The sequence below is a fragment of the Sardina pilchardus genome, chromosome 5 (assembly GCF_963854185.1).
Source record: "Sardina pilchardus chromosome 5, fSarPil1.1, whole genome shotgun sequence".
NCBI classification, from domain to species: domain Eukaryota; kingdom Metazoa; phylum Chordata; class Actinopteri; order Clupeiformes; family Clupeidae; genus Sardina; species Sardina pilchardus.
In genome coordinates, this window is record NC_084998.1 from 11559608 (window position 1) to 11585401 (window position 25794).

The 25794-nt window shown below is 40.7% G+C and overlaps 1 protein-coding gene across 1 annotated transcript; it reads left to right on the top strand.

Moving 5' to 3' along the window:
• The first annotated feature begins 1102 nt into the window (after window positions 1-1102).
• hlcs (holocarboxylase synthetase (biotin-(proprionyl-CoA-carboxylase (ATP-hydrolysing)) ligase)) lies at window positions 1103-25689 on the top strand. The gene is made up of 11 exons (XM_062536461.1): window positions 1103-1433; window positions 1838-1975; window positions 2905-3067; window positions 3155-4176; window positions 4823-5005; window positions 10181-10452; window positions 18843-18910; window positions 19178-19338; window positions 22187-22301; window positions 22398-22611; window positions 23241-25689. Exons 1-11 carry the CDS (start codon window positions 1185-1187, stop codon window positions 23407-23409), a joined length of 2754 nt encoding a protein of 917 aa, XP_062392445.1. The 5' UTR covers window positions 1103-1184; the 3' UTR covers window positions 23410-25689.
• The last annotated feature ends 105 nt before the right edge of the window (window positions 25690-25794 follow it).

Sequence of the window (25794 nt, forward strand, 5' to 3'; positions counted from 1 at the left end):
GGCTCGGACTCAAACCTGGGTCCCTGTGTGCACTCGGACCCATTCATGGCGTGAGCGCTGTAGCCTGTTTTGCCACAGGGACCTTCGATTTTAAAGGCCAGTTATTTCATGGATCCAGGATATGTATCCTGATAAAGTTCCTTGGCCTTTGGAATTAAAATAGCCGCACATCATCACACATCACCATATCTCACGATTGGCATGGACCCCATCAGAACATCTCTCAATGCAAATCAAACCAGTTATTAGGCTGAAAACTGAAATAAGAAACCATGCCGATCTCTTAGTATGACGAAGGGTATTTCAACTGTACACAATCTACTAGTAATGTATAGCAATAGCAACATCAAGCAACACCATAGCAACCACTTCAATTAACCTAGCAAGCACTATGCATGCACTGGTATTTCCTTCAGGAAATGCTCTTTAGTGATATCCCTCATACTCCCACTCAGTGCCAACCTGCATCAAGGAAGATGAATATCAGGAAGGCAGCATGGCCATGAGATCAGTCCTGCAATCCATGTTGTGGCTAAATTGCCTGGCTTCAATATTTTCCATAGTCAATGAACTTCCTTAGTGCCTTATTGTTGTGGTTATGATTATGGGGTTTGACAGACGCTTTACATAGCCTACAAATAACAACAATAGCCTACAATAGTTAAAGTTAACAGTAGGCCTACACCATTTAGAAAATTTGAAATCGGTCTCACAACTCGTAGACAAGCTTACCTTACCATATAGGCTACAAAGTTGCAATGTAGGATATGTTGCAATGGCCAGATTTAGCCACTTTTTCCACATAGGCCTGCTCTAGGAACAGAATGAACATGCCATATCTAGGCATATGAGAAGGAACACCCCTTGTGATAGCCTAAAATGATGTGCATTACATAAGCCATGTGTTCCCTTGCATTTTGATGTGGAGATTATAGTCTTTTTTTTTTTTTTTTTTTTTTTTTTGAGTTTACGGTGTAGTGAACATGTTGCTGTACGCCTGCACTGGCGGTGGCAGTAATGAATGCGCAACCAATAAAGACTCGCGGGAATCACCAGAGGGAAGGACGTAATGCGTAGAACAGACCACTGACGTAGAGTGAATAACAAGGAAGTGAAGTTCAATGAACAACCCGGTTATCAGGGTTATCATGGGTTCCCTTTTCATTCTCCTAATGTAACTAAAAATGCTTATAACGTTGTGCTACGTCTACCTCTGGGTGCGTTTTCAGAAGTTTTACACGCCGGTCATTCGCAGGACTGTACAAAGACTGTGCGGGAGCAGTAACCTCAGCAGTTTCACGTTTTGTGCTGTTAAGCCAGAGTGTCAAACGGAGGACCAAACGTCCAAGCAGCGCGAGTCAACCTTACCAGAAGACGACACAGGGGTTTTCCTTAAGCTGGGAAACAAGGCTATATATATTACCGAACCACAGGTGACATTTTGTTGTAATTGATGTTACGTGTGGCTAGCGAGCTAGTTATCTCAGCTATCAGCTATCAGCTATCTTAGCCAATCAAATCCAAGTTCATGGCGATTACTGATGTCAATCGCTTGCGAAATGTGACACTATGCATGCTAGCATTCAGTGAAGAAGAGTAACCATTTTGGCCATATACTATGATATAGGCCTACATTTTGCAAAACAGAAATGTCAGAGGTAATGTTATTCTGTTAGATTGAAACTGTAACGCCCTCAGTGTCATTTGCCCTAGATATTCTGTCTTAAAGTAAGAGGTCTTCTGATGAAAAAGCAAACAAACAAACAAAAAAACATGCGTTGTCTTTATAAATGATTCATATTCTTACGTGTTTGTATGCTGTTGGTGTTATTTGTAGGCTTGTGATGACCTCAGCAAGTGGACTCTCTTGATAGGATCTTCCCTGTTCTGTCGCCCAAGGATAGAGAACATTGCTTTCATCATAGAGGCCACATCGGGACCTAATGGGGGCCAGTCTCTTAACTCAAATAAAAAAGTATTCATCTTATGTTTTACTTATAGGTTATGTCTCTCAAAATCTTTGTTAAGTAGTAGACCTCAGTGACCCAACCATTTGTACAAATCATGACAAGCTCAGTCAGAACCATCAGCTTTCTTTTATCCGTACAGTTCAGAAACATGTGGTTAAAATGACCAAAACTGTGTTCAGTTTTTTGTCAAGGTATAAGGAAAGATCCTTCATTACTATCTAACCCTCTCTGGTATAAGATACCAAAAAACATTTCAGAGGAGGTGGACCTGTGGTAGGCTAGTCTAATTCTATGGAACCATGATGCCCATTACCCTGAACATTGAAAGAGGAGGAGGAATTAGTTATTGTCCCAGTTAAGTGCCCAGTTGTCGTTTTTGCACTTCATGTGTAAATTAATTACACATGAAGTGTGTCACTCTTGACAGATTATGTTTAAATTGCAATCTTGCAATGTCAATATGTTCTTTCTTAAACAAATCATATAGCAATTAAATAAGGACAAATAAAGTCATACAATATAAATGTTACTTATTCTTACACACAAAAACAAATTAGCTGTATGAATGTTGAGAATGAACTATCATCATTTCATCATGATGTTGATGTTGAAATCATCATTTCAACATCAAATTTCTCAATATCACCCTCACATTTGAGCTCTATCTCTTTGTTTCCAAATATGAATGATCCAATGCAATTTTCAAAGTGAAATATAGACTACAGTGGACTACTGGAAAAACATTAACATATGATATTATTGATAACATCCAATATCAAAATCTGTACATTAAGTGGAAAGAACCTCTGCCTCACTGCACACATCCTCACATATATAAGGTACATTGTTGATGGGAGTTCATATTGTTCCTTTATCATTTCAAGTTTTACTGATACTTCATCTTTTGCATCGCTTCTTGCCCTTGTTGTGTTAGGTGCTAAAGTGGTCTGATTACTGCCACCCGTTGGCCTGCAGTCCTGGGCTGCCCTTCAGGGCTGTAGCTGAGACGAGTGTGGATAACTTTAGCCGTTTGGGGGTGGCGTTCATGGAAGATCGGCTTCAGATGGAAAATGGTCTTGTTCCAGAAAAAATAGTCTGTAGGTTCTATGTTAATCATCAAATTACCTTATTTTTCCCTAAGGCATATACCCACAAATCACATCTGGTTTTCTTCCTTTTCCTAGCTGTTCTACTTCAAGAATCCACCCTCAGGGAACTTATTGAGAAGAAACAATCATTGAACAGCAACCAGACTGAACAGAAAGTCCAGCATCTTCCTTTAAATCCTACCACTGCAATAGTACTTTCAGGACCTTCACCAAGAGAGAAGGAAGCGGAAGACATCTCACAGGGCTTAGAGCTGGCACGCAGAAAGAGCAGCGTGAATCTCTCTGTTGCTTCGGAGCTGACCGGTCAGAAGAGCAGTGAAGGGGAGTGTAGGGATTCTCGTGATAAGGAGCAGGCCGCAGGCCCTGTGGCAGGACACCATCACATGGAAGGCCACCACCACCTCCACCTGTCCAGCTGCCATGAGTGCCTGGAGCTGGAACACAGCACCATCCTGTCCGTGAAGTACGCTTCGATAGAGAACATTCCAGACCTCCCGCACGACTATGACTATGATGACAGCGACGAAGGTACAGAGGAACTGGAGAGCTTTGCTGGCCAGAGCAAAAGGGTCAACGTCAGCGGAAAGCCCCCGAATGTTCTCGTCTACACTGGGAGCTGCGTGGAAAGATTTGACCTGATCCGCTGCCTTCTTTCTGAATGCATAGACACTGACAGCTATATTCTCTATCCGCTGAGGCCTCAGCAGGCCCTCAGCGAGCCGTGGCTGGAGAACACGTTGCTGTTGGTGCTAGCAGCAGACGAAGCCCTCACCCCACAGCTTCAGGAGCGTTTTCTGGCGTACCTGGACAAGGGAGGGAAAATCTTGGGTCTCTCCTCCACCTTCTCTCCAGCGGGCCTGACTCTGGTGGTTAAGGAAGCCCAAAGGAATCAGATCTGCAGGTTGGGTTTCACCAAAGCCGACAGCACGGAGTTGGAGCTGAGCGTGTTGGCCAGCGGGAGCGTGTATGTGCGGGAGCCAGCGGACTGCGTGACTGGCGAGGTGGAGCTCTGGGGGGAGCTGCACGGAGACGCCAAGGACATGGTGATCGTCAGAGTGACACACGGAGCATGTGGCGGGGACGCTGTGTTGTGTCAGGTAATATAGGCCTATAACCCTCAATTGCTCCATTACTGAATAGGTATTTTGTAATCAAGAGTTATCAGGCCATCAAAAGTAGAATTTATTTAGGCTAGAATATTTAGCCTACTGTATGTCTGTATGAGCCATCTTTAAAAATGGCATTTCATGGGAGTGCACTTCTAGCCACATTCTTGCCGGAAAAAAAAGTGCCCCGTTACAGACGGCCGCAACAGCTTGTCAACTATGTGGTTTGGTGGATATTCCCAGTTCAGCTCATGGAAACATCCACATCGACATGACATTGGAATAGATAGATATAATTTCATGTCCTCCACTAATATGCCACCTAGTTGGCTTTACTTTAAAATGTGGCCAAATATGAGTACCCATGGAGCTCCATTTTTAGGACCGTTGGTGGCCAATTGGGATTCTAATTGGCTGAAGCTGACCCTGCAATACAATACAGTGCACAAGGTTATTTATCATTCATAACTATGACATAAGTAACTAAGAACTTTATATTTGTTGAATCAGAGATTTTATCTGTGAAGCATCTAATTAACTAACCTACTATGCATGACCACTGTAACTGCTATAGGAGTTGGTTTGTACCTTTTTTTTTTATCAATATGGATCATTCGATGTCTTTTTGAATGAACAGGTGCGTCTGGAGACCGCCCCAGATTCCCAGCACGTGCAGAGCCCAGGTGACTTTGACATGCTCAAGAAGAGTAATGCCCTTCGCTACGAGGTCATAACAGAGATCCTCACCTCACTGGGACTGAGCTGTGAGCTGAGCCAGGTGCCACCGCCCAGCCCTGTGCATGTCCTCTCCACCTGCCCGGTACGTGAAACTCCTTCCGTCGTTCCTCGTTCCCAACGTGTATGCTCTTAGCAGAGGTGTAAAAATCCGACTGCACACCCTGCCACATTTTGGCTCCAACCATTCACTTAATCAGCTCATTAGAATTAGCACAATTAGATCAGCTAGATCAGTTAATTGGTGAATTCGCATGTGTTTAGCACAGAGATAGAACCAATACATGGCAGGACTTTTACCTTTCTGAAGCCAGACTTTTACGTCTCCGGCTCTTAGCAGCACTTGTTTTATATGTTTTTGTGTATTATTTTGTCTCTTGGACCATGAGGCACAAAAGGTTTAGTTTTTGTAGCAAGTACTCTAAATTCATGTTCACACATTTCAGAATTTCATCAGAATTGTGCATACAATTATGCCTATGCATATTATGTGTTCAGATTCACAAACTGCCTAAAAATACCAAGTACACCAAATTAGGACTACGCATACAGATGCATTTAGATATAATGTTCTACTTCGAGAGCGGTTGAGTGTACATACATTCACATTTATATTAGGGTTCTGTTTTACACTTTGGACACCGATCTAGTTTTAGCAGGAGGGATGGTGACTGAAATGTCACTCACACCATTCTTGAGTTCATGTTGAGGGTATCCTTTAAAGTAACTGAATTGATTGAATTGCCAATGTTTCAGCATTATTCTGCTCTTGAGACATGATGAAGCCTGATCAAAGTCTAAAGTGCGAAATTGGAAAATCGGCTGTTGTCATTTATGCCGTTTGATGATTCTTGGTCAAGCTTCATGTTCAATGTCTCCAATTATTTTGAAAGCCGTCTGCTTGTTTGGGATTGTTTGGTTATGGTAAAGCTTAATAAATATTTGCATAGGCAAATGTAGGTGGAATTTTCAAACACTAAGAGTAAAGAATAGCATTGTACTGACTGAATGCAGCCAAATATAGTCAGCAGCGAAGAGTTGAAGTCTTAGAAGTCAGTGTTTAATTCAGCCATTATGACCGTGAAGCTCTGGATCTCCCATTGATATTCAAATAGCCCTGTTGCCACTGGTGGTCAGTCCAGACTCGGTATGCGGGGAATGTGCTCTCTGAGTTCATCAGTATTTGATGTGGATTATGAGAAGAAGAGGAAAAGAAAGTGGCAGATTCAATGCCCTGTGCTATGTTAAGACCACACACTGTTTCAGAACCTCGGTGTAGAAGCTGGCCCAGTTCTGTGCTGTTTGCCTTGAGATTATGTACAGTGCTGTCGGAAAAGTTTTTGGCGCTTTAGTTGTTTCACAAACATTTTGTCATTTGTCAGTTATTTTCTATATTATCATCTGTGTATTAGGAAATGCCTTATTTTATGTTTTGAAACACTCCTCTTGAAACTGGTAAAATATTCTAGTTAGACAGGTCACCAGCACAACATTGTAAGAAACCATGCAAATGTACATTACTTAAAGAAGAAGAAAGCCAGGACCGTATAAATCGATAACACCAATACCTCATAAATGCTTGAGACAACCTATCTGTCAAGTACCTTAAAAACTATACACGTGTGCATATGCTTGTAATGGAAGGTAGTTTGCTCAAAAGATTTTTTTCCCCCGTTTAGTACATTTTTGATAGATACAAACTATTTATGTCTGTATTTACGGCTCATCTCGTTTGGTATATGTTTTGGGCATAAATGTCATCAATGATGCCAACGTTGAATAATGAGAGTTCGGTGCATGTCCACAAAGCTACCGTGAGCCGGACACATGGTTGTTTCCCCCTTCATATGCAAGTCTCAAAGTTGACTAAAAATGGGAATATCTGAACAAAGACAGACAGTGTCTGCAATGATGCAAACCATCCCTCCATCCCTCTCCACATGTTACGGCCCCTCTTCAAATTGGAGATTTAGACAGAAGTTGCCGGAGTCTACTGCGAATGGTCTTTGGCTACAAGGCAGCCGCAATTATTCATATGGATGCCAGAGAAGCAGGAGGGGGTTCTAGATATCTGCTAAAATGAGCCATTTTATACCCAGCCTAATTATAGGGTTGTTATCTGGCTTGTCAAATAGCACATGACTTTGTTTTTGACCAGCTGAACTTGAATATGTTTTATGGTAACATCAGACAGCATTCAGTAAGGTAAAATACTCTATTCTTCCATCTGGACAGCAGGACTCCAGTGATGGTTCTCGGTGCTTGTAATGTTTTCCATGTCCACTAGATGGCAGGCAGTCTACATGCTCCTCACCTACTCACTTACCTTATCTAATGTAGCATGGTTTTTTAACATGTCCCATGTTGGCTTCTATCCTGCATATTCCTTTGCTTCAGTTGCAGAAGGGTGTGTAAGAAATGGCTTTAGCTTGCATTTATAAAATTATCTGAAAGTATTTTCTGTGGATGTAACTAACAATATGGCAGAGTAAACTGAAATAAGAAATAGATTTTCTTTTTCTCATTCGATTCTCTGTGTTTCGCAACCAGGAGATCATTTACAATGTGGTGCTTGAATGACTTTGACAAGTTAAGTTACTCATTTGTACACCCACTTGGCCCTGGTTGGCCTCCCTTGCTTGACACAAACAATTGTGTTACTGAAAGTCAAAAACTGTAGTAGTATGGCCGAGAGGTTTGTTTGGACTTGAGCATGACATTTGACCCTTGCCCCAGCCACTTTGTTACAACAAACACCTGAATGATGAAAGCAGACTGCCTGTGGGATTGCTTCCAGATTGTGTTGGAAATGGCAGGCCTATGGCAAATAGAGCATGCTCTGTGCACCTTGCCCGTAGAGGAAGAGAGGAGGGCCTGTACTTCTGTTGAGCCATTGAACCACTCACTCACAGGGAAAACTCCGCTACACGCGCAAATTTGTCAAGACCCTGTTTGTCTTGCCACAAGCTTTCCCGCTGTTCACAAGACAGGTTCATCGCCTCTGTTCGACCTCAGGCCTGTCCACTGTCCTGCACTGATGAGACAAAACATCCTGTGCCAGAAACCAAGTGTCATTAACAGTTGACGACTTTTGAATTCAGTGTCATGCGTGTCAGAAAGCTAACTAAGCCTTAAATGCGCTTTCAATATACCTTTTGTCCAATTCAGCGAATTAGTCATAGGCCTCTCCAGCTGTCGCTTTAGTATATATGTTTGTACCGAATCCTGACACTGTTTATCGGAATCAAACATGGTGGCTATGAACAAAATCAAATATCAACCTTTTGCCAGAATCGTGTACTCTACCTTTAAGCTTCTGTTCTAGCTATAGACCTCTCCTGGCTTATATTCACCCACTCGTTGTGCTACAGTCTTTACTGCTTTAAAATGAGAGATCCACTCAGCATGGCACCTCTTGTTTGAGGGAAGCCCAGGCCCATCTCGCTTGTTAAAGACAGCATAGTGGGCCTCAGGGGACACTGCGGTCATTACCATCCCTATTGAACATGACACAAAGCACAGAATGATGGGCATGCTCACAAGAACCTCTAAATGATTAACTAGTCCCATGTGCGCCGTGTGTAGATTTGAGCTAATCACGTCATTATACTCATTTAATCGTATTTTACAGCTTTTTTTTTTTTTACATCAACAGCGTTGGATTGCCTTCTATTAATTTATTAAAAAGAAAAAAACATCTGATTATCTGGTCATTCTTGTTATTGGGGGAACAAAGACATAAACTGGTCAGCATATATCAGGAGTTTTTATAGATATGAGGACATCTATTTTAAAGGAAAATGTCCACCACTCCTCTTAGTGTTGTATGTGGTTAAATGTTTACTAGAATTTTGAAATGATTATCTGCTGTGTCAAAGACACTTCCCGGTATTAGTTATCGTTCTGAATGTCTGTTCACAAGTCACTTTCACAACCTTTCTTGAAATGGATAATTTATTTAGCGTTCTTTAGTTTGGTGTGTGAGCTTTGGTGTGAGTGCTTTATTTTATTTAGCGGAGAAACACTGCTCAGAGCTGGGACTGGTGCCAGCCGAGATTTCTTCTTGATGGAGTGTAGCCATGTTATTTATTCTAAAAGATCCATACCGTTACTCTACCTTTCCTCAAGTGTTAAGGTCAGACAAAGTCATTCCCGGTGAGAGCCTGAAATGCAGTAAACTGATTTACTAAACAAACATATCACTCATGTTAGAGCCCAGTGTGAAGAACAACTTTTTTTTTATTTCAGTAAAAAATATATATATTTCAGTCTCTTTCTGGAGTCATTATAGTGTGGAAATCACATAAGTTACAGAAGTAAGTCAAGATGGATATGTCCTGTGACTAGCAGTGGCATTATGATTAATGCTTGGTTTCAACACCTCACTTAAGTTGTTATAAAACACAATGCCATGAATCTCAGTACTTTATTTGAATACATTTATTTTATCACTTGTCACTTGTGCTGCTAGAATACTGATGCAATGTTGGTGTTCCGTTTTTGCTACTTCTGAGGATCTGCATTATGTATTTAAATTGAACAGCATAGTAGTTTAGAGCTTCACATCTACTTCTGTGATGCATAGTTTTAAAACATGCATGCAAAACTCAACTCTAAAAAAATATGATAATTTGAACATTCACTCTTTCTTCAAAAATAGAATGTGGGTTTCCCAGTTGCAAGGCTACACAAATACATTCGGTTCAAGGAATCTAGCATTTTGCCAACATAGTGTAATATACATCTCCATGGACACACGCTACAAGGACCTCTATCAACAGCATGATATAAAGTATCAAATTAAACCTTACTTTTGATTAAGGGGCCATTCTGACAGGATGAGCTAATTCTTTCTATTGCATTTGTCAAACATTTTCCTGAAAACTAAAAAATTAGTACTTGTCGAGAAGCATATGACCCTGTTGATTAATTAACTTTGACAGAAAAAGACCAGTAACTCTACTGCCCTGGGGAGAAAGATGTAACGAAGCCAACTTGTATAGTAATTGATTATACATGCCTGTTAATTAAATTGAAGTGGTTTTTTTTTTGGCATGGCTGAAGGTGGAAAAGCAAGTTTTCAAATCAGCTCTTGATTCTTTCAACATTTTTACATGCAGCCATTGAATACATTTTCAGTGGTTGACTAATACATACATCCCTAATACATTTGTGCTTCGTTAATTATGGATATGATATGATAAATTCTAAAGTTTCATTTACCAATTTGAGCTGATGTATAGTTGTTTGTCTTCCCCAGGAGTTGAAAGGCCGCTTCTTAAAGTGGCTAGAAAGCCAGATGGACAAGGAGGGCATGCTGAGGTCCCCAAAGACCTGTCTGAAGCTGTTGTCAAGTGCAGAGCTCCAGACGGACTTGCCTGAGGGGGTGCTTGCCGTGCTCCCTGAACCCCCAGAGTTCTTGTCGGAGCAGTTCAACCTGCAGGCCTACAACCACCACCTGCACACCCACACCCTGGGTCGTACCCTGCTCTATGCCGAGGTCACCCCTACTACCATGGACCTGTTGGAGGGGTAATGTAGCTTTCTTTTTTTTTTTTTTTTTCCCTGTTGCTTTGGCCAATGGTAGAGTTGCTAGTGTAGCATTGCCAGATGGATGAAATAGTGAAATAAAATGCCTTTAACTCAACATTCACACACAGTCTACCTTTTCGCGAGTGGGAAGTATGGTTTGAACGCTGTGGGTTTATCAGTCAAAGGGAGTGTGTGAGGAGAGCGAGCCCCTTGATGAGTGCAGCCACTTATATGGCGACACAGAAGTTAGAGTGGTTCACTCTGCCGTTGGGAGGGTGGCTGGGCTGTGTGTGTGTGCTGCCTCTGAGCTGGATCTAATTTAATGCCTGAATGACCTCACAGCAGTAGAGGCAGGCTGCACCTAATAGAGGTCTTTGTCTCCATCTCCACATTTTACTGGGAACTTGCCAGTCAACAGGCGGGATCCTAGAAACAGGTGGAAGCTATTAGACCTGTCATAAAGTTTGAAAAATGGATTCTGGACCTGTGCTGAATTGATTGAAAATGACAGTGTTGTCATTAAGGTTGTAAGGTAACGAAAAAGGGGGAAAGTCTGGGGCGAGGGAAAAAAATGTCTACAGTGTGATTTCCCGTCCCTTGATCATAAGTTTAATTTCCAGATGTACCATGTTACAGTCTGATTAAATAGTATTATTTTTGAATTAAGTAGCATGCATGAATATGTTTATTTTAGCCAAGTAAGCAGGACACTGTTGGATTTTCTATGTTAACATTTTGAGAGAAATGTTAACATTGTCCTTTTGATTTGTTATTGATTGTATATTTCAGCGTAAGGAACGTCTTTATGTTTCTTGCTCAAACAGCCACAATAGGTCACTTATTTAAATGTTGTCGTGCACAGCAAGATAATTCACAACCTGCATGTATTCTGCTGCTGCTAACCTACCAAGTATAGATCAGTGTAGAAAATGTTTTTGCACATTAAACTAATGAGTGTATTTTAGATTTTCAAAATGGAAATATGTCTCCTAGCTAATTTAATATAATGAGAACAATTAATGATGTGATATTTGTACATAGGCCTATTGCTTTGTTCTAATTATTACGGTGGTATTTTTGTAATTATTTACGCCCGTGTGTGCCAACTTTAGCAGTGACGGTGACCATTTCAATTAGACGTCTTAGATCGTGGACAATGGTGAAACCGTTCCTTATTGGTGATAAAAGGGGGCTTTTGAGGCATAATTAATGAAAGTAGTGCAGGACTGGGGGGGTAAAGTGCTTTGGTAGGCGCTCTGCTGTGGAGCTGATGAAGACGGGTTATATTGATGTCTCTGCTGAGCTAGGCGAGCAGTCTGTTTGTCCAGAGTATTAGTGCTTTGTTTGGCCAGGGGCAACTAATAATAGGCAGCCTGAGACATAGGATAGTGTTCTCACAAGGTCACAACCAGACTGGAATCCCAGTGCTACCCTGGTCCCAGTGGTGCCATGACATTCATCTTGCTGTAGCCCGGTATACTATAGCCAGGAGCAGCTGATTTAGTTTGGTTCACTTTAATTACCGGTATATTTTTATTATTTTCCGCATATTATTGATTCGAGAACTCTCTAATTTAATGTGACAAATATGTCAAAATGATTTCTGATGTTACAAACAAATACTGATTTCAAACTGCGCGACCCATTCATTTGCGGTGTTCTGAGCAATCATTAAAACCGCTTAGCAGATATTGATGCTTGCGTGATACATGTAGGAAAGTGCTGTGCAGACAGTGGTTGGGATGTTTTGGCGAGGACAGCTGAGTGCCGAGGTGGTAAGCAGTAGTGAACTGTGGGGAAGTGTTTATTTGTGAAGCTCAGAGGAGCAGACGGGATAAGACCCGTGGTGTTCGCGTGTGATGCTTCACCAGCGAGCTTTAATGATGCGTTTCCTGTTCTGCTAAATCTGATACCTGTGCCTGCAGCACTTTGCTTCCTATTGTCAGTGTGTCTCTTTTCCCAGTTGTCAAGACTGACTTTAGTCAGTTTCTGAGCCATGCTGGCTGCTCACTTTGCAAAAGGATTTGATTCCTCTTTTTTTTTTGCGTTAAATGATCTCTAAGCTACATATAAGAATTAAGATATTTTATCCTTTCTACAATGGTGTATTATATATCATATTAAACTTTGGAAGCCTTGTGCAAGTACTCATGATATGACAGCATTAATTTATGTTAATATTTGTTAATGTATAGAGGACACGTTATTCATGTCCTGTCTTACATTATGACATCCATAAGCAACTCACTCTACGGAAAGCAAGACATTCATCTTGGTTAAACATTACTGGGACCCCGGGTTCATATGTGGAGACTTCCTCCTCTGGCAGTTGAATTAAGACAAACACTCAGAACAAGGGCCTCCTCTGGTGAAAATGTGCCAGTTGTTGGACCAAAGAACCGGCAATCAGTGTTTGTTTTGACAGCGAATCCAAAATCAAAACTGACACTGTATGGAATTAGGCCCTGTTTCCTGTGTAAAATACAAATCTGGCAGTATGGGGTAGAGTGGAAGGTAAAAAGACACCAATAACTTCAGCAGCAGGTTTGTACATAAAATAAAATTGGTCCAATTGACCTTGCATGCTCTACCTCCAATTATCTTAAATTGTAAGCAGATGCTTAAAATCCTCATTTCATATTCTGTTAACATCTGGCATTGCATGCTTAAGAAGTTTACATCTTGGGCGAGCCGCATACTAACTAGTTGAGGCAGGGGTTAGGCTGGTTGAAACATTCACTGCAGGGCAATTTAATGTATTAAAGTGTTAAAGTGTTGACGTGTAAACACCCACACATACGCACACTTTGTGGTTTCAGATGCACAGACAGCAGCCAGACTCAAGCTGGAGCAGTTATATATATATATATACATTTTAAAAATGTGTGTGTGTGTGTGTGTGTGTGTATATATATATATATATATATATATATAAAATGTATTATTTTAATTATTATTATTATTACTTTTTTTGGATTTGAGGAATAGCGTGAAATGAATGGTCCACACAGAGCCATGAGGTCGAAACAGAAATCAACAGCAGAAATCTTTCCTTTCTACTGTGGTGGGCTGTAGCCGGCCAGATGACTGAGAGTGGAGCAACCCAGTAGGAGTTTGGGTCCAGCCGAGTCAGGGAAAGTGGGAATTACAACCTTGTCTCTCAGGGTAATGGAGAACAACTGTCATTGATCACCTCTGAGGGAGCTATTTGAAAATGATAATTTGCGGTGCTCTTCAGGAAACAGGATTAGCTCAATTAATCACATTTACAGATTAGTTGTCCTGTATTGATCACATTTATTCCCTCAGGTGATCAATACAAACATGCTTATGTTAATTGCACTAAATCCAGTTTTGAAATTGATGTGAGGAATCAGCTGTGATGGCTCTTTAGGATATTTGTATTGTTTGTTTCAAGCGGAGATTCTGTGATTGACAGATTTTGGATTTTTTATTTAATACAGTTATTTTCATATGATCAATTTCAGCGCGTAAGTGTGGTGAAATTATATTGGAAATATGAGAAAGGCTTTGAGTTTTTTTGGTACTGTTAAATTGTGTGTTAGTTACTTGAGTAAAGCCTCACGTCAGTGCACCATGACTGGTCATCATTTGACACGATGCACACTTACACAAAATGTCTTCATCTGTGGCGTTTGATATGAAACAAAAGAGGAAAATCTTTGAAAACTGGTAGTTAGGGGTAACCTTTGGTTGGAAATCCTCTTTTGTCAGTTTGTGTGTTAGGACTCCCCAAACAAGGTGACTGGTCTGCTAATCCATGACTGAGAAAAATAGGCAGCCTGGGTGTGGCTGATCACTCCTGTCCACTTGTCATACAGATGACTCTGGTGGTGGCCATTTATCCTCTGACCCCCCACCCCTGAGTAAGTGACCCCTTGGGCTGAGCTGTCCTAACAAAGGCCTTTGAGGTAAGGCTAAGGAGTATCATTCCCAATGGCAACAAAGGCCTGACTTGACTTAAAAGATCTGCTTTTCTACTGGGAGATGTGGTTTGTTCTTTCATCCACAGATGTGCTACTTTGTATGTCTTTGTTTGGCACTTGTTGTAATTACCAGGGAGACAATGTTTCTGGTTTGGCTTTAGAAAAAAGGAGATGTATGATCTGGGAACTGCTGAATTGCGGCTCTCTCTATGTGTCTGTGGTGGATGCTCATGTCATTATGTGCATCATAATGGTAAATAGATAGTATGTGGGTGTGAAATTGAACAGTGCTTGGTCTTTTTATGTCGCCAAAATATCTTTGTCTTTTTTTGTGTTTTAAGGGAAAGGGATTTAAATAATTTCTATTCTTCACCATTCTTTTCACAAAATATATAAATCCATGTGATTAATGTATTCATTTATCAAAATGCACAGGTCTAGTTTTTTATGTTATTGTCTTGCACATAATCTCACGGAATTGCTTAAGGGATTTATGCTAAAATAGAAAAATGATTGATTTTGATTGTTACTGCTGATAAGTAAGAAACTTTGGACATCAGTGTTAAATTATTAAAGCTAGAAGCACAGATCTCACCATGTGTATGCCTATAGAAACTTTCCATAGAGGGTTCTTGCCAAATGAACAAGCAGCAGATTTCTGAATATCCATTCACATGGTTCAGGCTTTCTTCCCCTCTTGTTTTTTTTCTTCCCGCTTGCTTGGATATTAGATCATTTTCAGTGCGCCATGTCCGAGAAGCAGACTGAATATTTGAGGTGGACCTTCGTACTTTTTGGCCACAGCTGAGAGACTGAGCAGAATGGCCGTGTTTGATATGTAGCATTAGCTGTGAAAGTGCTATTGTTGGTGTCTAATTGCTAATTGTAGGCCCCTTTCTCCCTTGTCCTTTTTTCTCTTTTGTGAATTTTATTGGGAATTTTTTAATGCATTTTCGGTTTCACAGCCACCAACGACCTCTGAGCCGCTCAGTGGATGTGCTTTCAAAATGAGATTAACTTCTAGAGGAATGCATTAGCCTCAGCTTTGCAGCCCCACACTGCCTGAGCTTGCCTTATTATAGATTGCTCTTCACTTGAGCCTCACAGATCCCCCCCCCCACCTCCCCCAGCCTGCCTGATCCCCCCCACCCTTGCTTTTATTGACAGCCTCCCATTGAGCATATAAGAGCATTACCATGTTTAGAAGTGAGTTGTTTGGTGTGATCCAAGGCTGATCTCATATTTGCGTTGCAGAAATTAATTTGATACTGCTTTGCATGCTAATCTTCTCAGGATTGATGTCCGTTAGGACAAAGCTTTGAAAAGGAGACATTCGTGTGTGGAATGACAGACCATGTACACAAAATGGTTCATTTTAGTTTTGCCAGCTCTTGGACAATGCATGTTTTTCCCTGGGTTGGCACGGATTTGGGTTTTAGATCAAGTTCCAAACACAGTTAGGAGATTAAGCTTAGGCTCAGAACGGAATTCTTATTTGTGGATATCTATGCTTTATTTTGGATGTTTTCTAAGATTTGTTTCTACGTTTTTTTTTTTTTTTTTTTTTTAAAGTATAACTTACTTACAACAGCCATTGCTAACGTTGGCAGTGTATCTAATGTTACTTACGGACGAATAAAGACACAAGTGCCACCTAACCGGCAAAAATGCACAGAGGAAGACTCTGGCTGTATCATTCACTCATTTAGGTGTGTTCAATTTACCCACCGCACAAGTACACCAGTGGCTTGACGAAAAGGTCATGACTGGCCTTCCTTGCCTTGTTAGGTGTTGATGTGCCTATTAAAAGTTCATTTATTTGGCTGAAGGACTCCAGAGAACCAGCTGGGCCCCCTGTCTGCACTCGTCAAGCCTTGATTTGCAAAGGAGCAGCCGTTGTCACGAACAAGTGCACGGGGTTCTCCGGTGGTCCTGCCAAACAGTAAAAGCTCTCAATTAGGCGCTGCGCTTAGTCAGGCTGCTTAACCTGCCTCAGCTGCGGGGAGGTCATGTTCCTCTGAGCTGCACCCCACTGCCTGCAGACAGGGACAGGAACCATCCAGCAGCCTTCCACTCTCGCCCGACTGAGTGTGGGGGTGTGTTTGTGTTTGTGTGTGTAGTGTGTAGTGTGGTGTGTGTAGTGTGTGTGGGGTGTGTTGTGTGTGTAGTGTGTAGTGTGTAGTGTGTAGTGTGTGTGTGTGTGTGTGTGTGTGTGTGTGTGTGTGTGTGTGTGTGTGTGTGTGTGTGTGTGTGTGTGTGTGTGTGAGAGAGAGCCATGCGTCTCTGGGAAAGAGTGGGGGTGCTTGAGTGTGTGAGCCGGGTATGGAGAGGGAGAGAGAGAGAGCTGTATATTGCAGTCTATGAATGTCTTTGCTAGTGTGCATTTTAATTAGTATTAGCGTATATTTATGCCGTGTAGTTACTGAGTTAAGAGAAAAGTTAATGTGTCCTTTGTCTATGGTTGTTTTTAATACTGTTCATATCATTCCTGTTCCTTAGGTGTTGTTTGCGGCATACACCTTGTAAAGGCTGTAACATTTAATAACTTAATAATGGATTTATTGCAGTACATGACTTTGCCAGGAATGGCTTTTTTTTTTTTTTTTTTACACATGTATTGTTTTTGGCAGTTTAGATGTTTCGGCCTCCCTAGACTAATTGAAATTAAAACACCAATTCTTTTCCTGCAAATCACCCTAATTTTCATCTAGTTTTAAGTGCTTTTTAACAATTTCTGAAACATTTCTGGACCTACCTTCAAACAAACTTAAAAAACGTCCACGTCAGAGTTTAACCTGTAAATGAGTTGTTTTAAAAAGAAACAACAATACACTCACGATTTGGTATGATTCACGATTTTTATGTTTACGCTCCGATTTTCTCATGATTTCTTTCACCAGAAAAAAGCAGCAAACTCTGGCTGAAAAATATTCCTGCATTTACATCAACTGAGAGGAACACAAGGTGTGAACTGTCACCAGTTAATGCGTATTCTGTTTTATCTGGCACCCTGATGAGTTTGAGTTTTAAATTAGAATAATCTCTTGACCAATCTGACGTTGAACAAGTGAAATCAATAGCAGATTACGCTTTGTTCTGTTTAAAAAAATAAATAAATAAATATGCTGGTGCATAGTTACATCCCTACTGATAAGTAATCTTAAAACTTAACTCTAAAAAGACTCTCATGTGCATTCTTTGCATTTACTTTCTTTGTTACAGGCCTATGATTATTTTTTTCCCTAAAGAAGTAGAACATCTCCTTAAAACAGTTGTGATAAAGAAACAAGTTGCAGAGAATGTGAATGCACTGGATTATTTGGGGAAATTGTATACTGTTACACTGTTCCTCAATAATTGCATCATTATTGTTGGTTGGAAAACATGTTGATTAGATTTCATCAAAGGTTAGCTGTGCACACTGATATCACCCTGTTATAAGTTTTGGTGAATACCAAAAGAGTTTCAAGCCATTATTAAGGCAAAAGAACTGCATTGTGTTACTTTGAAATGCAAGTCGAGATATGGTGACCATTGGTTTTTAGGTTAGGCTATGTGAGTGGACACACATGGACAGACGTACAGACCTGATTATAGAAACCTCAACCAAGACTGAGGGTAAAAATGACTTTGTGGATGTTTTATGGGTGAAGGAATTATGGCAACATGTTCAGTAGCTGTCAAAAGCAAAGTATAAACCCAGCATGTGCACGTAAACAAAGCTTTGATTGTTGTTTTTATAAGTCATATGGTTGACCATTCAGTTGAATTTTGACAACCAAATGTGGTTGTAAGTCCTTGGAGGACAGGGTACAGAATTTGAGTACATTGCTTTTTTTTATGATAATTTGTGCATATAGATTTCTGCTCGGTTGGAAATATTGGCACCAAATCCACAAATTATTCGGCTGAAATAGAACAAATTCTATCATTGAACTTTGGAAGCGTTGAATGATATTGGTAAATAATACCTCTCAACTCTTGAGCCAGTAGTTTATATGTAACTTGCCATTTCATTGTAATGCTACATGTCCACCTGGACTGAAATAAACAACCACATACATTTCAAACATTAACTCCGATATGTTTCTACTCAAGCAGTCATTACAATAAATGATTCATCCACACTCCCTACCTCAGAAATCTTGTTTAAGGTACTCCAGAAGCAAAGACTACTTTTTGTTTGTTTTCAAATGACACAGCCACATAAATTAATTAAAAATGATAAGAATTCTTGTGCTTAGTTCTCTTTATGGCCCTATTTTAGGTCATTGTAGTTGGAAGCTCATAGATTCATAGCGTTTTGGGGAATTATGCTCACTTTGGCACTGAAATCTAAACCAGAAAATGGTAAACGTCATACTTTGGCTAATGCTCTAGCCAAGTATATCTAATTATCAAGCTGCTTAAATTGCTTTTATTGCTTCTTTTTACACTCCACAGGTTGATGCTTGAGTTACCAGAGGAAATGGGGTTAATCGCCATAGCTCTTCGTCAGACAAAGGGCAGAGGTCAGTAAGTTTCTGCTGCAACACCCTTTGCCATTAGAACACTCCTTTAGTTCCAGCAGCCTCACACACTACACAGGCATGGTTCTCACCCAAGCAAATTAGCAGTCATATTGCCATGTGGTCTTTCAAAAGAGTGGTATTAAAATCAGTGTCGACTTACTAGAAACACTGTGCCCACTGAATCCATGGTAGGTAGGAGACCAATTTCCATCATAATTGTTGGGTGTGAACAGTGTCTTCTGCTGTGTTCTGGGCACTTGATTTCAGGTCGCGGAGGAAATGCCTGGCTTAGCCCGTTGGGTTGCGCCATGTTCACCCTGCATGTGCGGATTCCCATCAGTTCGTCTCTGGGTCAAAGGATTCCCTTCCTGCAGCACCTGGCCGCGCTGGCAGTAGTGGAGGCCGTGTGCACTCTACCGGGATATGAGGTATGCACCACCCTTCATTTCCACCTCAAGTACTCCAGTGTTGCCCAGTACTTTGTTGCCCAAGCTATCAGGGGGACCGTTTGCTGCTGTGGACCTCCCAAAAGTTTCCAGTTGTTGTATTAGCCTCTATCTGCAGCCTATCACGCTAACACACACCTGTCTCGTTTACTTCTCAGAAAGCAACTCTGGCAACCGTACATTTCGAGCCCTACTGGTTTGTTGTAGTTACGATGTATATGTGCATGCAAGTATATGTGCAATTGTAGAGCGTGTCTATATGCTTGTAAAATATGTGTTAATTCAGTAAATTGTTGATGACAAACACTCATGTCGCACAAAGACTTGTGTTATGGTCTTGTCAGATGTCATATATAATTCACGCTTTGACACTGGAAATATATATTTTTGGAAATATATATTTTTGGGGGCTTTTATGCCTTTAATCAGACAGGACCGTGTAGAGTGACAGGAAGCGAGTGAGAGAGAGAGTAGGGGTGGGATCCGGAAAGGACCACGGGGTAGGAATCAAACCCGGGTCGCCGGCATACGGTGCAGGTACCCCAACCAGTCACGCCACAACTGGGGCCTGACATTGGAAATATTTTTGTTGTGAACAAAGCAAGTGCTTCAACTAAAAATAAATAGATAATTAAAATGTTTAAAGAATAAAATGGAACCGTTAAAGGCAGTATAGTGTCAATAGAATTACAACTAAAACTGTTAGAACAACGTAATAGGAATTCCAGACAACTAGATGTACCACATAGTGGTAGTGGTACATAGCCTAATATGACTGCCGCTCAGTTCTGTGTGTGTTCTCCACAAAAAATAGATCACACTTCTCAATTTCTCTCCATCTGACAGTCCACAATTCATAAATAGCAGACAGTACACCCCATGGATAGAATTTCACAAAACAAGGGTACGTCAAGCGGTCGTCTTAGTGATCCTATGTGTCAAATTTCTGTGGTTCGGAACATCTCATCAGAGAGGGTTAAAGCGGAGCGAGAGGCGCAAACGTTCGAACATTTCCGTGTTCTGTTTTCGCAAAGGGGAGGGGGTGAAATCCCCCTTTAAGCAGACCTAGTTACATTCGAACTTAACTGCTTGCCAACCTGACAGAGATCGATATCCCACTATGACGACTTTGCGACACGCCTCTTTAAGCAGACAGGAACTGTTCGAATTTTGCTTCCATAGAGATGCATTATGTTGCTCTATCATGTCAGTAATGAAGGATCTTTGATCTCATCACAAGATATTGGCAATGGCATCACATTTTTGCAAAGATTTTCTCTTGGTGGCGCTACATCACAAATCTGTGTTTATGGGCTGGGTTAATGCAGCTCTTTGAGGCCAACAGGCCAAAATACCCCCAAAATATCGCCATCTTGTTCTGAGAAATGAAGGTTACTCTATGTTAGAAATTTCAAAGAAACTGAACATTTCCTACAACGGTGTGTTCTACTCCCTTCAGACACACAAACGGGCTCCAACCAGAATAGAAAGAGAAGTGGGAGGCCCCGATGCAAAGCTAAGCAAGAGGACACGTACATTAGAGTCTCTAGTTTGAGAAATAGACGCCTCAACAGGTCCTCAACTGGCAGCTTCATTAAATGGTACCCGCAAAATACCAGTCTCAACGTCCACAGTGAAGAGGCGACTCTGGGATGCTAGCCAGAGTGGCAAAGAAAAAGCCATATCTGAGCTTGCCCAATAGAAGGAAACGATTAAAATGTCCAAAAGAGAACACAGACGAAGAAGTTTGAGGTGTTTGGATCACACAGAAGATCATTTGTGAGATTCAGAACAAGTGAAACGATGCTGGAGGAGAGCCTGATGCCACCTGTCAAGCATGGTGGAGGAAATGAGATGGTCTGAGGCTGCTTTGGTGCTGGGAAAGTGGATATTTGTACAAGGTAAAAGGGATTTTGAATAACGAAGGATCACTCAATTTTGTAACGCCTTGCCATACCCTGTGGACAGCGCTTGATTGGAGCCAGTTTCCTCCTACAACAGGACAATGACCCACAGCACACCTTCAAACTGTGCAAGAACTTTTTAGGAAACAAGCAGTCAGCTGGTATTCTGTCTGTAATGAAGTAACCACCGTAGTCACCAGATCTCATCCCTATTGAGATGTTGCGGGACTCGGAGCAGCTTGACCGTATGGTACGTAAGAAGTGGCCATCAAGCCTATCCAACTTGTGGGAGGTGCCTCAGGAAGCGTGAGGTGAATTTTTTTCAGATTACCTCAACAAATTGACCGCTTTAATGCCAATGGTCTGCTGCAAGGCTGTAATTGGCAAAAAAAAAAAATTTTTGACGAAAGCAAAGTTTGAAGGACAAAATTATTATTTCATATACAAATCCTAACCTTGTCAAAGTCTTGACTTTATTTTCTATTTATTTTGCATCTTATTTGATGAATTACAGTAAAACGCGAGTTTTCATGGAAAACATGACATTGTCTGGGTGATGCCAGATGGTAGTGTACATACAGTAACACCGCAGGTTGGGGATGTCACTCATGAAACAATGCTGCAGAAACACAAAAATATGACTTTGGTATAAGCAGGTTATATGGGTAATTCGTTGAGTTCCTGTTTATTTCTAGTGCACAATGGGAAATGATTTAAAGGAATGTGAATAGTGACCCTGCAAGATTCCTAGTTGTTGCAAAATCATAGTTTGTGACAAAAAAAATCTGTGACCTGTCTCTAGATGTGAGAGGGTGTGAGAATGTAGTCTTTCAAAAATATTTTCTAGATTTCTTCAAAGTCTTCTGATGTATGGGTAGCATTAATTGTATTGTCATGATTTTCTTGTCTGTTCATTTTCTTAACAGAAAATAGACTTGCGGGTCAAATGGCCTAATGACATCTACTATGGTAGCCTAATGAAACTTGGTGGTGTTCTGGTGAATTCAACAGTCATGGGATCCACGTTCCACATTCTCATAGGTAATGTAAGGTTACACACGTATGATTTAGCATGCAGAGGTTTTCGCCCTGCATCTGGACAACTAAGCTTCACATTCACTGTTATCGATTTTACAGGCTGTGGCTTCAATGTCAGTAACAGCAACCCAACAATCTGCATCAATGACCTGGTGGTGCAACATAACCGGGAGCATGGCTCAGACCTGGAGCCCCTGAGTCCAGCACACCTCATTGGCCGCACAGTCACCCAGCTCGAAAAGCTCATTGCAGATTTTCAAGAGAAGGGCCCATCAGCCGTGCTGCCCATATACTACAAAAGATGGGTTCATAGGTAAACTACAGCTTTGCTGCTTCCTCTCTCTTACTCTCTCTGTCACTCAAGTTTTATTTAACTCCTGCTTTTTCCATTTTTTTTATTTTTAAGGTAATTTCCATTCATTAATTACACATACCGCATAGCAGTACATTGAATGACGTATGAGTTTTACTTGTCTCGGTGTTCCAGGACCCTGGGAATCGTCAGCCAATATTGCTGAAAAAAAAAGGGAACAAAACTCTGACAAAACTTTTATGTCATAATAATTAATCAGTCCTTAGCCAATCATGGTTAAGCTAACGGAATTGTGTTGAATTGTTGTGTCTTGCTACAGAGTTGCACCTGTGTTAGAACTGATCTCATAGTATTCTGTATATGGGCAGCTGTATGTAATAGTAAAAAAGTTTGTGCACATCCCAGGTCAAGGTGCAGAACAAGAGTAAATCATAAAAAATAGAAAATTCAAGTCAATTCAATAGTAATTTAAATGGTCATTTAAAGCCAATCAGTATGTTCCTGTAGTGAATCTGAAGAAGACCACACGGTCAAAACGTCATTCTGTGCTAAAGAAAAGGAAATAAAACGGAAAAAGAAGGATTTCAAGTCAGCTGTATGTAATAAACATGTGGCTTGTGTTCTCTCAGCGGGACGCGGGTGAAGTTGTGGAGTGAGGACGGCCCGGAGGCGGAGGTGGTGGGGTTGGACGACCACGGCTTTCTACAGGTGAAGTCAGACAAGGAGGTGGTGTCTGTTCAGCCTGACGGGAACTCCTTCGACATGTTAAGGAACCTGGTTGTCACGAAGCACAGCTAGGCACCTTACATATCACTGCAGCATTCTTGGTTTAGTTATAGCCTGTGTTTCTGCAGAAGTACTGTACACTTTTTAAATCTTACTGGATTTTTTTGCTGAGTTATTGACTGAAGAAGTATTGCTCATTCCATCCCAAATACAAATTTCATCTGTCGTAACATAAAGGTATTAGGCATTTCATCCTTGTCATTTTAATTCACTATGCAAGACATATATAATGTGCTATGCTAATTTAACAACATGGCAGCTATAATCTCAGATCTTGTTGGTACTCATATCTCTCAACACTACATGATGTATGCAACATTGATCAAGGTCTGTTCAGCACAATTTCTCTTGATTTTGAATCTCTCTCCTGAATTGATGCCATGCAGGTAAACAGGAATTTTCTTGCTTAACACTATTAAAGTGAAAACAGAAAGATGTTGTGCCTTTTCATTTTCACATGCTGTTGTTTACATTATCTGTGCTATAAATGACGTGTCCGTGATCATGGCCCTTCTTGGCCACTGCTAAGTGAGACCAGATGAACAGCCTGATTGTCTTTGAAAATATATATGAATGGCTGTACAAAATGAGATTCTGTATTATTAGTAACAGAATCACTGGTGTATAGGGCAAAGTAGGTTGACCAGTCATCAGGGAACTGGATGTCCAGAGGCAGTCTTGAAATCAGGATTACTTGCTGAGCATTTTTCCCTTACTCCGACTTCTGGCTTTTGCGTTCTGCTCTAAAATTGCCACAGCCACATTATTTATCATAGCTGACTCAGTTGGGTTTACTCAATGTGAATACCACAACTCTGTCACTACACTCTTTAAAACGAATGTGTTGAACACAACTTGCATTGTTTTTAACACATATACGTGTCCAGATAGGGACAACACAGTTTGTGTTGTGTCCTTTATTTTAGTTGTTGCACAATATGTGTTGAAAATAACACAACTTGTGTTTTTTTACATCTCTGTGTCCAGATAGGGAAAACACATTAATTTTAAGAGTACTATTGACATACAGTATGGCTTAGAAATGAGAGTTGTGGTTGTTCTGCCCCACAATTATGCCATACATTTCTTAAGTCAAGCTCTGCTAATGTGCGGCCGCCCTCAAGATGGAAGACAAAAATATTTGGAAAAAGTGTAATACACTTTAACACTCCGGTGCACAAACTTGTGCTCTTAAGGAAGCTTGGCAGAAACTGGTAAGGGAACCATTCAACTTGTCATCATAACGCAGACAGAAAAAAAAAAAAAAAAGCCAAATATGTTATTGACACCAAATTGAGCCTTACATTATTTTGTTGAAAATGTATAGTAGGCTAGTACTGATTTCATGAACCTTAAATTTGTGCTGAGAGGAAAAGCAAAATCATCTGGACCGCACAGACTTACAGATGCATCTGGTTTCTCCCTCTCCCACTGTAGCTTCAGATCTTGACTCTTCACTCATGTATACTCATTTTGGCACAGACAATGCATACACATTGTGACAATTAAAAGGTAAACTGGGTTTGTATGTTTTCCATTTAAATAAAGACAAAAATGTCACCTCAAGCATTTAATTCTAAACTGAAGAATGACCACCTTTTTTGTTATATTTCTACTGTACTTCACATTTTTACTGTTCTGCTACTTGGTCTTGTACTAACTAATGTTTTGTATGTGCTAAGGACATGTTTCTTCAGTGTTTTTGAGAAAATGTGAAAATGACAACAGGGTGTTAAAGGAGAAATACGGCAGTTTTTGACATAGATATCCATTTCTCAAGGTCATCGAGACCGAGTACTGTCAGTATGAAAAAAAAAAGATTTTTTACCTAGCTCGAGTTGCTACACCCAATAGATAAAGTAGCCAGGTAGCTGCAGCGCTACATTCTAGGGGCATGAACACGGGGAATCACCAATATGCCCCCAGAGCGTAGCACTGTAGCTGCCTGGCAGCTCAAACTCGACAACCTACTGTAGCAACCGTAGCTAGGTAAAAACGATTGTTGTAGTTTTTTTTAAATACTAACAGTACTCTGCGACCTCGAGAAATGGAGATCTGTGTGAAAAATCAGCAGATTTCTCCTTTAAGGAAGTGTAGATTACTCATTATTTGATGTATTATTATGTATAAACTCTGCTTGATAGTTTGTCATCATGGCTTTTATGAAACTTAAGGCGTGTTCAGAGTGGTGTAAAGAAACAATTGTTTTGATGAGGTTAATGTGATTTAGAATAGCCTATATCCTTTAGAATGTTCTTGATTAAAGGCAGTGGTCTTTTATTTTGTGTGTCATGATTAAATAAAACGGACAAAACAATTTGTTCTGTGTCAAAATCATCAATCCCGAAAGAGTTACAGTATACCTTAATCCACAGTTCATCCCTTCAGTTGCTATAT